We start from the raw sequence: 15,995 nt of genomic DNA, 5'->3' as shown, positions 1-15,995 counted from the left end.
GAAACTGGCATGGGAAAAGAGTAGAGAACACAGTTACAAAGATGCTTAATCAATGGCGATAGAAAGGGGAATAGACTGGGTCTACCTTCTTCAATGCTCTGTCTCTCTTGTGATCTTGTCTGCAAAATTTTTTTTTAAATGTTTTTATTAATTATTTATTTTTAAATTTTTTCTTTTTTTTTTTATAAATAGTTTTTTTTTTTACTTAATAGATTTAGATAATATGAATTCTTTTCAGGTTATATTACTTATCGTTAATTAAGTTGCTGAGATAATTGAAAAAACAATTATTTTTTAATTTTTGTAAATTTTAAATATTTTAATTTTGTTTGATTATATAAATAATTAACATTAAACGGCTTTTTAAAGAAATTTATTTGCGTGTCATAATTCTTCCAATAAGGCAAGGGTACTCTCTACCCAAACATTTCCCCTGAAATTACTACTAGCTAAGAAGAAAATGTATCATCAACTAACTTTAATTTTTAACCAATTATGTGTAAGCATCTAAAATTGGAAAACTAATAACCAAACCAAAAGTATATTAAATTTAGATTTTGTCAATTTGTGTCTTATGTGTTCACCTCGGTTTTAGGGAGGGTACCAAAGGTTATGTGCTTCTTGATCTGATTTCAAAAGAAATTTTTGTATCTCGAGATGTCAAATTCTATGAAAATCATTTTCCATATAATGCTTCATCTCAGTTGCCTATTGATTCTCCCCAAGAACCAGTTTTTCAGCAACGTAATACACCCCACGTCATGCATGATTATGATTTGTTTGACCACCACATAACCGATCTGCACACCCCTGCTTCCAATCCACTCCACACTAGTCAACCTACACCACACATACACACTGCCACACAGCCCACAGATATTGAATCCTCGAGTCCAGCAGTACATGCACAATCCACTCACTCAAACATTCAACATCATAATGTACCACCATCTTCTCACCCCACACCGAGAAGATCATCACGCATTAGTAAACCACCAGCATACTTAAAGGATTACAAATGCATGAATATTACTAATAATCACAACAGAGAAACTTCTTCCAATCAACGATATCACATCTCAAAGTTTTTATCATACAAATCTCTTTCACCCATGCATAGTGCATACTCATTAGCTATCTTGAACATTGAGCCTAAATGCTATGAAGATGCCATTCTTGAACCTTGTTGGCGAGAGGCCATCCGAGCTGAATTGGATGCTCTGAATGAGAACAAAACCTGGACATTGACTTCCCTTCCGAGTGGTAAGAAGGCGATTGGCTGTAAGTGGATCTTTAAGGTCAAATATCACCCTGATGGTAGTGTTGAGCGACATAAGGCTCGTCTCGTGGCAAAGGGGTTCACTCAAGTCCCCGGAATTGACTATAAAGACACGTTTAGTCCCGTTATCAAGCTAGGAACACTGCGGGTTGTTTTGGCACTGGCTGCTGTCAAGGGATGGCATTTGAAGCAAATTGATGTTAATACTGCCTTTCTGCATGGTGAGCTTGATGAGGAAGTGTACATGAAACCCCCCGAAGGTCTTGCGATAGCTCCGGGTCAGGTTTGCAAGCTTGAAAAGTCTCTATATGGGCTTAAACAGGCTAGTAGACAATGGAACTTCAAACTGAAATCTGTTTTGCTAGAGTTAGGATATAATCAATGTAAATCTGATTACAGCATGTTTACTAAATCCCAAAGTACTGGCTTTACAGTCATTTTGGTTTATGTTGATGATTTAGTGTTGGCAGGGGACGATTTGTTTGAAATTGAAAGGGTGAAACAGACTTTGCATGACAGATTTCGGATTAAGGACATAGGTGATCTCAAGTTCTTCCTTGGTTTAGAGGTTGCTAGGTCTTCAAAAGGCATAGCTTTATATCAGCGAAAATATGTTCTAGATCTCTTGCGGGACACTGGCTTTGAGCATTGTAAGCCTGCCTTCACTCCCATGGACTATGGGGCAAAATTGAGCAAGGATGATGGAGATAGTCTGCCTGATTCCTCCGATTATAGGAAAATCATTGGGAAACTGTTGTATCTCTCAAACACAAGGCCGGATATAAGCTTTGCAATTGGCAAGCTCAGCCAATTCTTGGATTGTCCCACAACTAATCACTTGCAAGCGGCACATAGGATCCTCAGGTACATAAAGAACTCTCCAGCAGCGGGGCTATTCTTCTCGGCCAATTCCGATCTATCTCTCACTGAATTTTCTGATTCTGACTGGGCTGGATGCCCCGACTCGCGACGATCAGTTTCAGCCTATTGCTTCTATGTGGGTTCCTCCCTTGTCACTTGGAAGAGCAAGAAGCAAGTAACCGTCGCAGCTTCTTCCTCTGAGGCAGAGTATCGGGCTCTTGCACTGGCCACCAGAGAAGCTCAATGGCTTAGTTATGTGTTGAAAGACTTAGGAGCACCTCTTGGTAAACCTGTAAATTTGTACTGTGACAGTAAATCTGCCATTTATATTGCTACTAACCCAGTATTTCACGAGCGTACAAAGCATATTGAGGCTGATTGTCACATTGTGAGGGATAAATTGCAAGAAGGCTTAATTCATCTTTTACCAATTTCTACACATGAACAAGTGGCAGACATCATGACTAAGCCTCTGGCACCAGGACCGTTCAACACATTGTGTAGCAAGCTTGGGTTGTTGGATATTTTTGTGTCCAACCCTCCCAGCTTGAGGGAGGGTATTACCTGATATAACATATATACTACATATATACTGCTGTTGTATTTATAAAGAGTTAGCCTTAGTTAGTTCTCCCTAGTTTGGTTAGTGCAGGTTAGCGTAGTATATATACATATGTAGTTTGTTACTGTAGCAGTTACTGAAAACATTTCTTGAGAGAAGTCATAATGAAAACTCTTTTCATTGGCTCTGAATCTGAACTTGCTTACCTCTTCCCTCACACACCTTCAACACACATTAAGATTATAAATAAAAAAAATAAAAAATTTAAAAAATTTAAAATTTTAATATATTTATTGAAAGGAAAAAAATTAAGACTTTTTATTATTGATAATCTTATGGGTCCTAAACCCATTAAATTTTAAGTATAGTGATTTCAGTTGTTCTAAAATACAGGTTAATTATGGTAAAAAATGTTAATTTTTCCCCGTACATTACATTATTTCATGTCATGGCTCCTCGTACGGCTCAAATTTATGAATATGGAAGGTTTGGGTGTAATCGGTCCAGATATGGAGTTATGGCATATAAGAAAAAAATGTGGGATATTTTTTTTTTGAGCCAAAGGAAGAACAACTCGAACCATGCGAATTTTTTGGTCATGAAATTTTGCTTCACAAATTGCATGGTCCGATTTGTAGCTGATGGAATTTGAAATCTGAACGTAGAATTTGAATCCTCCGTTTTTCTTGTTCTGAATAATTTTTTTTACGTTTTGAAAGACACAACTCATAGGGTTCAAATTCTGCTTCCTCTAATCCTACAATGAAATGAAACACAAACACCCCTCCTCTCCATATGCTAGTCCAACACTTCCTTCGCTTCGATATTCAAATTAAAAAGCACTCCTCATACATCTAACATTCTGGGCTTCTGGCTTGTGTCAGAGTTACCAGCCTCAGAAGACATAATCACATGCATGATGCATCCCATTTCCTATCTCCATGCATCCCATTTCCTACACTCCCAGTCAAAATCATTGTCGGCAAACAGTAATTTTCTTAGAGTCAGTAGTTCAGTACAGTACCCAAGGTTAAAAACTAAAGAAAAGGAAGATGTATTGTCCAAATATTTTTTTTTTCAATAATAAATATAATAAAAAATTATCAGAATTTATTATTTTTTGTTATTATTTTTAGTTATTAATTTAATTTTTTTAGTTAAATAATTCAACAACATATTTTAGTTTACATACACTTATAAATATTAATGACTAATTGATGGCCAAAAATAATAAATTTTGATGATCTTCTAATATTCTTCATAAAATAATAATAAATTTAGTTAATATATATATATATATATATTAAAATTATTAATAAAAAAGATTTTATGATAAAGATATAAAATTTAATTTTTAATGTATTTATTATTATTTATTAAAAAATATTAAAAAATTATTAATAATAATCTTATTATGACATTTAAATTAATATACTTTGATAAATAAGAGAGTAGAATTTAATGACATTTAAATTAAGTTTAACTAATTGAAAAATACAATTTATATATTAATTTTTTATGAATACACATTTAAATTAGTCTTTAAAAAATTTTCGATTGGGTATTTTGTTTTCTAACATTTTTTTTATAGAAGTTTATAAAATTACTATTGTAAGTGATAAATGGATAACTTGTCTAACAGAAATACTTTTCGAAAATTTTTAGAGCAACAAAAAATTATTAAAAATCAAAGTATTCAACTTGAAATTTTTTGGAGATAATTTGGATGTTTCTTCTAATTTTTTATTAATCGATTATCATTATATAAGAATATTATCCCATAATAATTAGTATAGAAAATGTAATTTACTTAATGAGTTCATTTTTTCTAGAAAGAAAATAAAAAAACAAAAAATTATGCAAGGGTTCTGTATCAAACATTCAAACAGATACCAACAAAACTCAGATGGAGTTAGTGAATAGTTTAATCCTTTAAATACTTAGTGGGATTAAATTCCTCACAATATGTATTTTGAAAACTTAGTTGAGAAAAGCATAGTCATTTTAATAATCTCAAAATTTTGAAAAGGGAAGCTAGTAATAGTGAACAAATATTAAACATTCAAATCATTCAAACTAGTGGTTAGGTGGCGTTAATGATGAAAGCTTATTCTTTAATGTGAGCGATTAAACCCTAAACCCTTTATACTTTCTTTGGATTGAGGATGGAAAATGAGAGGAAAGAGAATACACAGAAAGAAAATAGAAGGAAAGAAAATAAAAGGAAAAGTTTATTTTTTTTATGTTGTTTGGATGAAGAAAAAATGAATGAAAAAAAATAGAAGAAAATTTTTCTTTTGTTTGAATGAAAGAAAAAGTATAAAAAAAAAAATTATAACCAAATAAAATTATTTTAGTACCTTTTCTACTTTAGATATAGGCCTCACGCCACTATTTTTCTTTTTTATTCAATTTCTACGCTGATCCAATCAAAAAAAAATTTCATTTTCCATCAATTTTCCTTCCTTAAGTTTTCTTTTCTTTTAATTTCCATGGATCCAAACATAGTGTTAATGTTTAATCATAACATCCGGATCTGTGGGATCCAGTTTTTATTTCAAAACTGCACACTTTACAGTACAGTACTAAAAAACAGTCATATTACTTTTCCTTTTCACATTTTTCTAAGACCAAGAAAGGAACCATGAAGTATGAATTATGAATGCTGCTGCTGTTGTTATAGTAGGATATATATATATATAATTTTGATATACTGTTAATATAAAATAATTTTATACGTATAATTAATTATGTAATGTAATGTCAGACCAATAATAATAATTATTTTTTATATTAATTACGTAAATAATTATTCTAAAAAAACCTATATAATTATACGATGGTGTAAAACGCTTTACACTGTCAACATATCAAAATTAAACTCTATATATAATAATGAAGAATATTATAAAACAGGTTCAGTAAGTACTTTAGCTATGATTATGATCAGAAAATGTGTACTTGTAATGATCTTCATCAGCAAAACCAACGCTAGGATCTCTCCCATTCCTAATTGCTTCCCTCACTCTCTCTATCCTTTCAAGAATCCCTTTAACTGCCAAATCAAATGCATCTTCAATGTTAGACCTTGGATCTGCATAAATTATACTTGGAATCAGTTTAATAACCTCCTCTCTCAATGCAACTACCTCATCCTCTGGAATCGCCATTAACACCTTCTCCACACTAATATTTTTCTCATTCCATTCTTTCACATCCCTCACAGGTATATAAACTGAATACTTGGTTCGATTCTGCGGTAAATTCCATCGGTACTGCGAATAAGCCGTGCCAGGGTGGAAGAAAACCGGAACACAACCAGCCACCATTGAATCGAAAATCGACCTTCTTGTGTAAGAATCACCCGGAGGCTGTAAACAGAACACTGAATCCCCAAACTCCATTATAACGTTAACAGGATCCTCACATTTTTCTTTACCAATGCCATAGCTGCAATCAATGAATTTGCAAGCACGCGAGCTTCTACAATGTTGTATCACTTTTCCTCTAATGGAATCCTCGATTTCAGGCCTAGGGGCGCCGGTGAAGGTGAACAAGTGAGGCCTCTCTCTGTTCCTGATCTTCCTCTGCCACTCAACAATTTCGCTTTCTTTCAATGGATGGAACGAGGTTGGATATGGAACAGCGTAATCATTGTTCCATGAGCTTCCCTCCACGGCCAGCATTGACATGTTCATGGATTCCGGTAAGAATCTAAAGTTGCTTCCCCAATCCGACAAAGTATTATGTTGTCTTCTGAAGTCCCAAGAAATCCTCCCGGAAATTACGAAATGGTCCCTTCCCCACATTCTTTTCCACTCCTTTTGACACGAAAGCCAGCTAACAAGGTCTCTTCCAGAAGCATCCCTGACCGTCAGATTAGAGACCCAAAGGAATCTACTGACGTCGAGGCCGGCGTAGAACGGAACGAAAATCGCCGAAGCTACCGACGAGTCGTTCGTCAAACACTTGTAATTTTTTATCTTGTGATGAAAGATGAGCTCTAATGAGAATTGGTTTGTTTCATACCAATTGCTGTTCGTGAAAAGCTCTGGCGATTTGGAACCGGAAGAATCGAGTTTTGGGCCGAAGCCCATGTTTTTCATGTACGGACACATGTTGGGCTTATCGGTTCCTCTGGTTAGAGAATCGCAGTGGTCAATCAAGTAGCGGTTGAAGCGAGGGGGAAGGTGGTGAACGTAAACGTACCTGCCATGGCATGGATCTACTTGTTCTCCATTGTTGTTGAATACTAGTTCAAGTGAAGGAGAATGATTGAAGTGTGTTACGATTATGGTACATAAGAGGAGAGAGATGAGGGTTGCAAAGCGGAGTTGGTGATCGTAGCAGCAGGTTCTTGAGATCATTATTGATGGCTTTTCCATTTGATCATCACAAAAGGAGGAGGAGGAGGAGAGGGTCTCTTTAAGTAGTTAAAGTGGTAAACTGGGAGAGAAACGTGTAGGCAAGGTTGTCAAGTGTGGGAAAAATGCAATCTCAGTATCTCACTCAGCTTTTCGGGATGATTCGGTCATAAAGACAATTAGACAAAGATGGGTAGTCAAAACTCAACGATAGAATGTTATCATTCACCGGTGAACAAGTGTTTAAAAGATATTAGTTAAATAAATATAAGTGTAAAATATATACTTTGTTTTTAATATTTATAATTTTAAAAAACTATTTTTAATATTTAATTTTTTTAATATTTTTTATTTTTTAATTTTATTTTTAATATTTTTATTTGTGACAAAATTATTTTTAAAATTTTTTAATTTTATTTCTAATATTTAATATGGAGTTAATATCAGAATAATTGATATAAATAAAAAATATTAGGAACAAAATTGAATATAATTAAACGTTAAGAATATTTTTAAAAAATTATAAATATTAGAAACAAAATATATACTTTATTTTAAAATAAAAATAAATTTTTAATAAAAGTTTTTTTTTTACTTTATTTTTTGATGACTATGTTTTTTCTTATTTTTTTAAGTTAACAAAACCCTTCAATTATTTATAGATAGGAGAATTTTTTTCAAAACAAAAAATTCCATTACATATTAAAAAAAAGAATTTTATATCCACTAGTGTGTTAATAAGAATTAATATACTTATGAATCCAGTGTTTTTATTCATTAAATATGAAAACTTGGTATTAATGTAAGATTAGTTACAAAGATAAATATTTTATAGTAGATATAGCAGATACTAGATAATTGATAAACCCATGCTTTCTCTTTAATGAAGGAAAAATTGGTTGCGCTATCCAATTTTTAAATATTATTTATCTTTTGTAAATTTTAAAAATAAAAGATCAAAGGTATCAGATTCAACTATAGTGTAAGAACAGAGAAAAAGTATAAGAGAGACTTCTAGAGTGTAAGACATTTTTCGTAGGATCACTTTTTTGTTTATGGTTCACCTGTCATAAAAAGTAACTCCACATCAGCTTTTATGTCATAAACAGTAAATAGGAACTCAAAACATCTCTTTCTTCTCTATTAGAAGGAACTAACTTTAGTCCCTGTTGTGGTCTCACTTAATTAATTTATTAAAATACTTAAAATTAATGTAATTAATTTTTTTTAATAATATAATTTAAATATTTAAATTTAAAAATAATTCACTATTAAAAGATATTAATATTAAGAGTAAAGTATCGTTTTTGTCCCCAACATTTGGAATAAGTCCTATTTGTGTCCCTAACGTTTAAATTGTCCTATTTGTATCCTTAACGTTTATAAAAGTGATTCAATGTTATCCTACTATCAATTATACTAACAAATCAGATTATATTTTTTAATTATTCTCATTTGGATGTATTCATTCTTAATTAGGTCTCACTTGGATGTGTTCGATTTTAATATTATACCCACTATTTGTGTTTAGATTCAATTATGTCCCTAGAAAAGTGAATTATGTAAATGTTGTAGGAATTAGTTTCAACATTTGATGAGTTATTTTTCGGAGTAGATCATCGATTCTATTCCAGACATTTGTATTCTAACTTCAAGAAGAGATTTTTAAAACTCAAACTAAAGCACTCATGATGTCTATTTGACGGCAGGATAACATTGAATCACTTTTACAAACGTTAGGGATACAAATAGAACAATTTAAACGTTAGGGACACAAATAGGATTTACCCAAACGTTGGGGACAAAAACGATACTTTACTCTAATATTAAATAAATTCATATATAACAATAATACACAATATATAATTCGGGTTACACTAATTTGTAAAATTACTTAATATAAAGAAAAACATAATTAAACTCTATAGTTGAAGACAAGCATTGTGAAATTGCCATATGTGTTCAATCAAGTCCTCTTTCAATTGTCTATGGTGCTGCCTATTTCGAAATTGGGCATTTCTTTGGAGAAATTGATGGTATGGTGCAAAATCTTCTTCTCCCAAAATATTAATTTAAGTGGTATATATAGAGTAACAAAATATTAATTTATTAATAATAACGGTAACATAATAACGGCTAGTTTCTAACGGCTAATTTTACAACGGCTAGTTTTGCAACGGCTAATTTAATATAATAATATAAATATAAATAATATTTAATATTAATTATGATATAAATAATTAATATAAATTATTAATTAAATAAAAATTTAATTATTTAATCTAATTAATTATTATAATTATTAATAATTAATTATAATTTAATTACTTAATTAACTATTAGTTAAATAATTAATATAAATTATTAATTAAATAAAAATATCAATATTTAATATAATTAATTATTATAATTATTATTTAATTAATTATTATTTAATTATTTAATATAATTATTTAATTAATTAACATAACTATTTAATTAATTAACATTTTATACAATTTTTATTTTTTACCTAACTTGTCATTTGGCAAGTGTGGATTGGCTAATGGGAGTCCCCATTCAGAGGGACTCCTTCGTCTTGAAATGAGTGAAGGAACTCATTTGAGTTCCACTTCAATACTCCAATTCTCTTTTCTCTCTGACAAAATAATAACCGGATTCCAAAATTTAGCCCGTTGGAGATGCTCTAAGTGTATTATTATTATTATTATTATTACAATGAGAGTTGTTCTGCTTATATATGTTCTATAAGTGCTATGATTAATTATGGGTTAAGTATGATTTTGGTCCCTAAGGTAGGGGCTGAAAATTTTTTTCGTCTCCGACCTTTTTTTTTTGCTATAAAATGGTCCCGAAAGTTTAACTTAATTTTAAAATCGTCATTCGGATGAAAATACCCTTCCCATTCTTTCCCAAAATAACCAATTCTTCTTCTCAATCACAACAATTTCAATTCCAGTTCTTCACCTCAATCACAATCATATTTCTTCTTTTTCTTTTTCTTCAACTAAAATTTCAACAAAATTTTAACTACAATTTTAACAACAGCAGCATAATTTCAACAGCAACAACAAAATTTCAAATAACAAATATAAAAAAATCAAAACATAAAAGAAGAATACAAAAGCAATAAAATTTTAACATATCAAAACAGAAAAACAGAGAAATAGAATAGAATCAGAATCAAAATAGAAACAGAAAAATAGAAAAAGAAAACCAATGGAATCAATACCCAGGATAAAATCAGAGTCAACAATAACAGTGTGATTAACAAAATCAGAATTAGAACAGAAGCAGAATAATCAGAAACAGAAGCAGAATAATCAAGTTAATCTGAATCAGAATTGGAAACCTAGCGGCGAGGAGCAACGGCGAGCAGCGACGACGTGAGACGAGCAGTGTCGAGATCCAGGACGAGAAGCAGCAGAGGAGCTTCGGCGACGGCATTGGGTTCAACGGACGGCAGCGGTGGCAGCTGGCGCGATGGCGGCGACACTCCTCCTCTACCCTCAGCTCATGCATCTCTCTCTCTCTTCGCGGTCAGCGTCACGGTGGCAGATCTAGCGATGACAAAGCAGCTCAGAACGGCGACGACGAGGCGGCTCAACGGCGGCGACGAGCGCGGTGCGACAGCGGCCTCCCTTCTCCCTCGCGTGATTCCCTTCCTTACCTTGGCACCTTCCCTTCCCCTCTCCCGTTAGTGTGACCGAACACGAGGAGCGGCAGCGGCGGCGGCGGGAGGAGCAGCGGCGCTTCCCCTCCCCCTTCCCCCCTTCCCTTCCCTGGAACCCCCCCAAACAAAGCGCGACCCCCTCCCCCTTTTCCCCTTAACCCGTTCCCTTTTTTTTCCTTTTTATTTTTTATTTTTTTTAATTAGGTGTATTTTTGGAATAAAAATTATAAATTTAGTAAAAAGGACAATTTTAAAACTAAGTAAAACTTTCGGGACCATTTTGTAGCAAAAAAAAGTTTGAGGACGAAAAAAATTTTCAGCCCCTACCTTAGGGACCAAAATCGTACTTAACCCATTAATTATCTACTATACAGGTTACTCCTAACTAGCTTTATCAATTATAAACAGATTTTAACTATCACTTCTAACTATCTCAAACTTATTCATTTCATTCTCCCTTAAATTTAGGGTGCTAAACTCTGCAGTCTAAGTTTGTTTCGAAACTCTAAGAACTTAGTTGACGAAACAACCTTTGTTATGATATCTGTCACCTGAGCATACTCGGGAATGTGATGCACTTGCAACCTGTCTTTTGCAACATGATCCTTGAGAAAGTATAGATTGATTTCGAAGCGCTTGGACCATGAATGCTGGAATGGATTCGCAGCCATTTGGATAGCTCCTTGATTATCATAGTAAATCATAGGAACAGGAAGTGCGATGCGAATTTCGAACAAGAGTTTCTTGATGGCTAAGAGCTTTATAGCTAGGTTGCATACCCCTTTATATTCGGCCTCGGTACTGCTTCTTAAAACTGAGACTTGCTTTTTCGATGACTAAGAGACAATATCTGGCCCCAAGTAAACACAAAACCTCGATGTCGACTTTCTATCCTCTATATCCGAGGCTCAATCTGAGTTAGTGTATCCTGTAAGTTTGAAGTTCTGCATCTTTTATAAATGGAGACCCAAGGTGGTTGTGCCTCGAAGGTATCGCAAAATTTATTTGACCGCTTTTCAGTGAGGCTTGCGTGGTTGCTACACATGAACTGACACACCTTGTTGACTGGATAAGTAAGTTATGGCCTAGTTACAGTAAGGTACTGCAAGCTGGCTACAATGGACTGATAGAGACTCGGATTGTTAAGAGGTCACCAGCAGTGGATGTGAGCTTTAAATTAAATGTCATAGGAGTGGGAAGAGGGTTGCAATCTTCAAAACTTGCCTTCTTTAAAAGGTCCATGATGTACTTTGATTATGTGAGCAAGAGACCATTTTCAACTAGCCGAACTTCATTTTCAAGAAAGTAGTGAAGATTACCCTTATTTTTCAGTGAGAAGCTATCATTAAACTATTTGATGAGCTCAGAAATTGCACTAGCTAAAGTTTCAGTGATAATGATGTCATCGACATAAAGGAGAATGAAAATTGTGGTTGTTGGTATAGCTTTATAGAGGAGTGAAACATCAGATTTGGTGGCTGTAAAGCCAAGTTTCTGTAGCGCCCCTTTGAGCTTAAGGAACCACACCCTGGGAGCTTGTTTTAGCCCGTACAACGACCTTGTGAGCTTGCATACCATATTAGAATTTCCTACTTCATAACCAAACGACTGCTTCATATAAACTTCTTCACCAACCTCTCCATTAAGGAAAGCATTATTGACATTCAATTGTTTGATTGGCCAATTATTAGAGAGAGCAAGAGTGAGCAAAATTCTTATTGTTGTAGGATGAATTATAGAGTTGAATGTCTCTTTAAAGTCAATACTGAGTCACTGATGAAAGCCCTGAGCAACAAGTCGGCCCTTGTACTTATTGACCGAACCAGCAGGGTGATATTTTACACGAAAGACCCATTTGTTTCCGGTTGCTTTTCGTTGAGGCGGTAATTCGACAATATCCCAAGTGTGATTTCTCATTAAGACAGCGTATTCTTTGTCCATGGCTTGCTTCCAATAAGAAATAGTGAGGGCTTCTTTTGCAGATTTTGGTTCTAGTGGCTTGAGCTCAGCTGCAAATAATCTTGGTTTCAAGGTTCCACTCTTAGCTCTTGTGAGCATGGGGTGAGCATTTTGAATGACTTGAGGTTGGATAGTTTGTTGAAGGTTGTGGGCTGTGGGGTGGAGAGGGTTGGTTAAGTAAGAGCTGAGTTGGAAAAAGTGATGTTGAAGTAGATGGTTGAATTGGTGTTAGGGGTGTTGGTTCAGATTGAGAGTTTGTGAGAGGCAATTTTGGAATAGGAGAAATAGAGGGTATAGGTGTGGGTGGAAGAGCAGGTTTGGGTAATGATGAAATGAAGCCATAGCTGGGATCTTTGAAGGAAAACACTTTTTCTTCAAAATTAACATTCCTTGTGATAATGATACGACCAGTTCTTGTCAGACACTTGAAGCCTATATATTATGGAGCAGGCCCGAGATACACACATGCTTCAGAATGGAACTACAACTTGGTTTTATTGTAAGGTCTTGTACTGGGAAAGCATAAGCAACTGAAAACTTTCATCATATTTAGGGACTGAGTCTTGCCAAACAGTTTCTGGCTTGGTGAGGTAAATTTCAAGGTAGCAGAGGGCAGCAAGTTGATTAAGTAAGCAGAAGTTACAAATGCCTCTCCCCAGAACTTCATAAGCAAACCTGCCTCTTCCAACAAGGTTAGACCCATAGTGGTGATGTGTATGTGCTTCTGTTCTGCGCTGCCGTTTTGTTCATGAACATAGGGGCATGAAAACCTGTGTTGGATACCTTCATCACTGAGAGATTTAGTTAAAGCAACATATTCCTTTGCATTGTCAAACTGAATTTGTTTAATCTTTACACCTAATTGGAGCTCCACCATTATCTTAAGCTACATAAAGATTGCACATACTTGTGATTTGTGGTGCAATAAGTATATCCAAGTGAATTTAGAATATGCATAAAAAAAGTGAATGTAATAACGAGAACCATTTATTGATGGAATCGGAGAGGGTCCCCAAATATATGTGTATACTCTAATAGATTATGATATCTAGATGTGAAAATAGGAAAGGGGAGTTGTTGAAACTTCCCGATACAACAAGAATTACAAAACAAATCAGGAACTTTAAAGGGAATATCGCAAGACTTAAAGACTCATGCCAAGACATTATTAAAGGGGTGACCTAATCTTAGGTGCCAAAGTCGAAAATTAGCATTCTCTTTGACAGTGGTGATATGTGCAGCAGGTAAGTTTTTGTGATTTGGTCCAAATGCGTAGACGTCATGATCAACAATTTCTTGGAGAAGTGTTTCCTTGGAATCCTGACATTTTACATAACAAGTATTAGGGTGAAATTCAATCCAAACATTATTATCACACACAAATTTATGAACACTAAGTAGATTCTTGGTTAAATCTGGGACATGCATAAGTCTTTTCAGTTTAAAATAGTTTGAAGTAGAAAATGGCTTAAGTAAAGAGCTACCAATATTTGCAATGTGTAAAGAGTTACCATTCCTAACTTGCACTTGCTCACTGCCTCTATATGGATGACACTCTGTGAACTGAGAAGCATCTGGAGTCATATGGTGTGTGGCGCCTGAATCAGGGTACCAATTTGGATCAAACACCGTTGAAGGAGCCCCAAATGCATCTGTGGTTGTAAGATTTGCTTCAGTTTTAAAGTGCGAGCCAAAACCAGCGAATTCTTTATTGAACCTATGCCAACATTCCAAAGCTGAGTGGCCAAACTTTTAACACACTTGACATGTAGGCCTTTCTTGAAAAGATCTGCCTCTTCCTCTTGAGGCACCATAACTTCTACCTCTGCCTCGAAAATTCTGGTAACTATTATTATTATTATTATTCATATAACCTCTACCGGTTCTTCTATTATAACCATCACTGGGCTTCAATGTCCACTATTTTCTCTACCAAATCCTTCACTGTTGTACCTTCTTTATGCTACATCTTCTTGCACCATGAATTTTGACCTTCTAAATTTCTCAACGCACTCCTCTTGAGCAAGAAGCATAAATTCAAAAACATCTACTGTAACTGGAGTTTCCCTTGCATTGAGCATTGTAATAAATGGGTTGTACTCTTCAGACAACCCTCTCAAGATCGCATTCACACATTCTGTTTCATTCATATGAATTTCTGTTGAAATTAACGCATCCACTGTTCTCTTTATTTCCAACAAATATTCACACATTGCGCCTTTTTTCTTGATGTTGCTCAACTTATTCTCAATTAATTTTCTTTTGTCCTACTTTGTGAAGCAAAGAATGTCTCTAACATTTTCCAAATCTTATGAGGGTATGTGCATCCAACCATTCTAGCTATGAGTGAGGGAGTTATCGATGCAAGAAGCCATGTTTTCACTAGCGTATCTTGTCTTTCCCAAATCTTGTACTCTGCCAATAGCTTTCCATTCTTCTTATCTTCTTCTATTATTAGTTCATATCCTTCAACGGTGCCTTCAACCTGATCTTTTCATGGCAAGAAGTTATCTCCATCGAGTTTGATTCTTATTGGATTAGTGAACGCTTGAACTTTTTTACTTTTTGATTTCGCCATTGCTGTGGATTTGAACCTCTGATACCATCAAAGATATAAGACCCCAACTATAGTGTAAGAACAGAGAAAAAGTAGGGATAAGTATTGTTTTGGTCTCTCACGTTGAGGGTCAGAATCGAACCCGTCCCCGATCTAATTTTCGATTTAGAATCATCCTTAACGTTTTTTTTTTCGTATTAAAATCGTCCTTTTTAATTTTTATTCCTAAACTACCCTTCCTTTTTAATAAAATTTAAAAAATTAAAACAAAAAAATAAAACCCCTTCCCGCCTCCCCCTCCCCTACCCCCCTCCTCCCCTTCCCCTCTCCCCCTCCCCGTCTCCGTCTCCCCTTCCCCCCTCCCCCACCCCTCCGGTCTCCCCTTCCCACCACCATCCACCCCCACCCCACCCCCACCTCACCCCCGGTCTCCCCCTCCCCCACCCTTCGGTCTCCCCTTCCCACCACCATCCACCCCACCTCACCCCCGGTCTCCCCCTCCCCCACCCTTCGGTCTCCCCTCTCCCCTTCCCCCTCCCCCACCCTCTGGTCTCCCCTTCCCACCACCATCCACCCCACCCCACCCCCGGTCTTTCCCTCCCTGTCTCCCCTCCCCCCACCCTAACTGTGTTTTATTTTTTTTTAATTTTTTAAATTTTATTAAAAAGGAAGGGTAGTTTAGGAATAAAAATTAAAAAGGACGATTTTAATACGAAAAAAAAAACGTTAAGGATGATTCT

The 15,995-nt window shown here is 34.9% G+C and overlaps 1 protein-coding gene across 1 annotated transcript; it reads right to left on the bottom strand.

Moving 5' to 3' along the window:
- Positions 1 to 5,416: 5,416 nt before the first annotated feature.
- Positions 5,417 to 7,247, bottom strand: LOC107637490 (Exostosin family protein). Its single transcript, XM_016340900.3, has one exon. It carries the CDS (start codon positions 7,085 to 7,087, stop codon positions 5,633 to 5,635), a length of 1,455 nt encoding a protein of 484 aa, XP_016196386.1. The 5' UTR covers positions 7,088 to 7,247; the 3' UTR covers positions 5,417 to 5,632.
- Between the last annotated feature and the right edge of the window lie 8,748 nt (positions 7,248 to 15,995).

The sequence above is a fragment of the Arachis ipaensis genome, chromosome B4 (assembly GCF_059453495.1).
Source record: "Arachis ipaensis isolate K30076 ecotype BB chromosome B4, ASM5945349v1, whole genome shotgun sequence".
In the NCBI taxonomy this organism is placed as follows: domain Eukaryota; kingdom Viridiplantae; phylum Streptophyta; class Magnoliopsida; order Fabales; family Fabaceae; genus Arachis; species Arachis ipaensis.
Note: the sequence above shows the minus strand (reverse complement) of the source record. Positions and strands in the feature narration are given on the sequence as shown.

What these genes read in the sequence shown, in the direction of transcription:
- LOC107637490 (XM_016340900.3), bottom strand. Translation starts at nt 7,087, where the DNA reads ATGGAAAAGCCATCAATAATGATCTCAAGAACCTGCTGCTACGATCAC.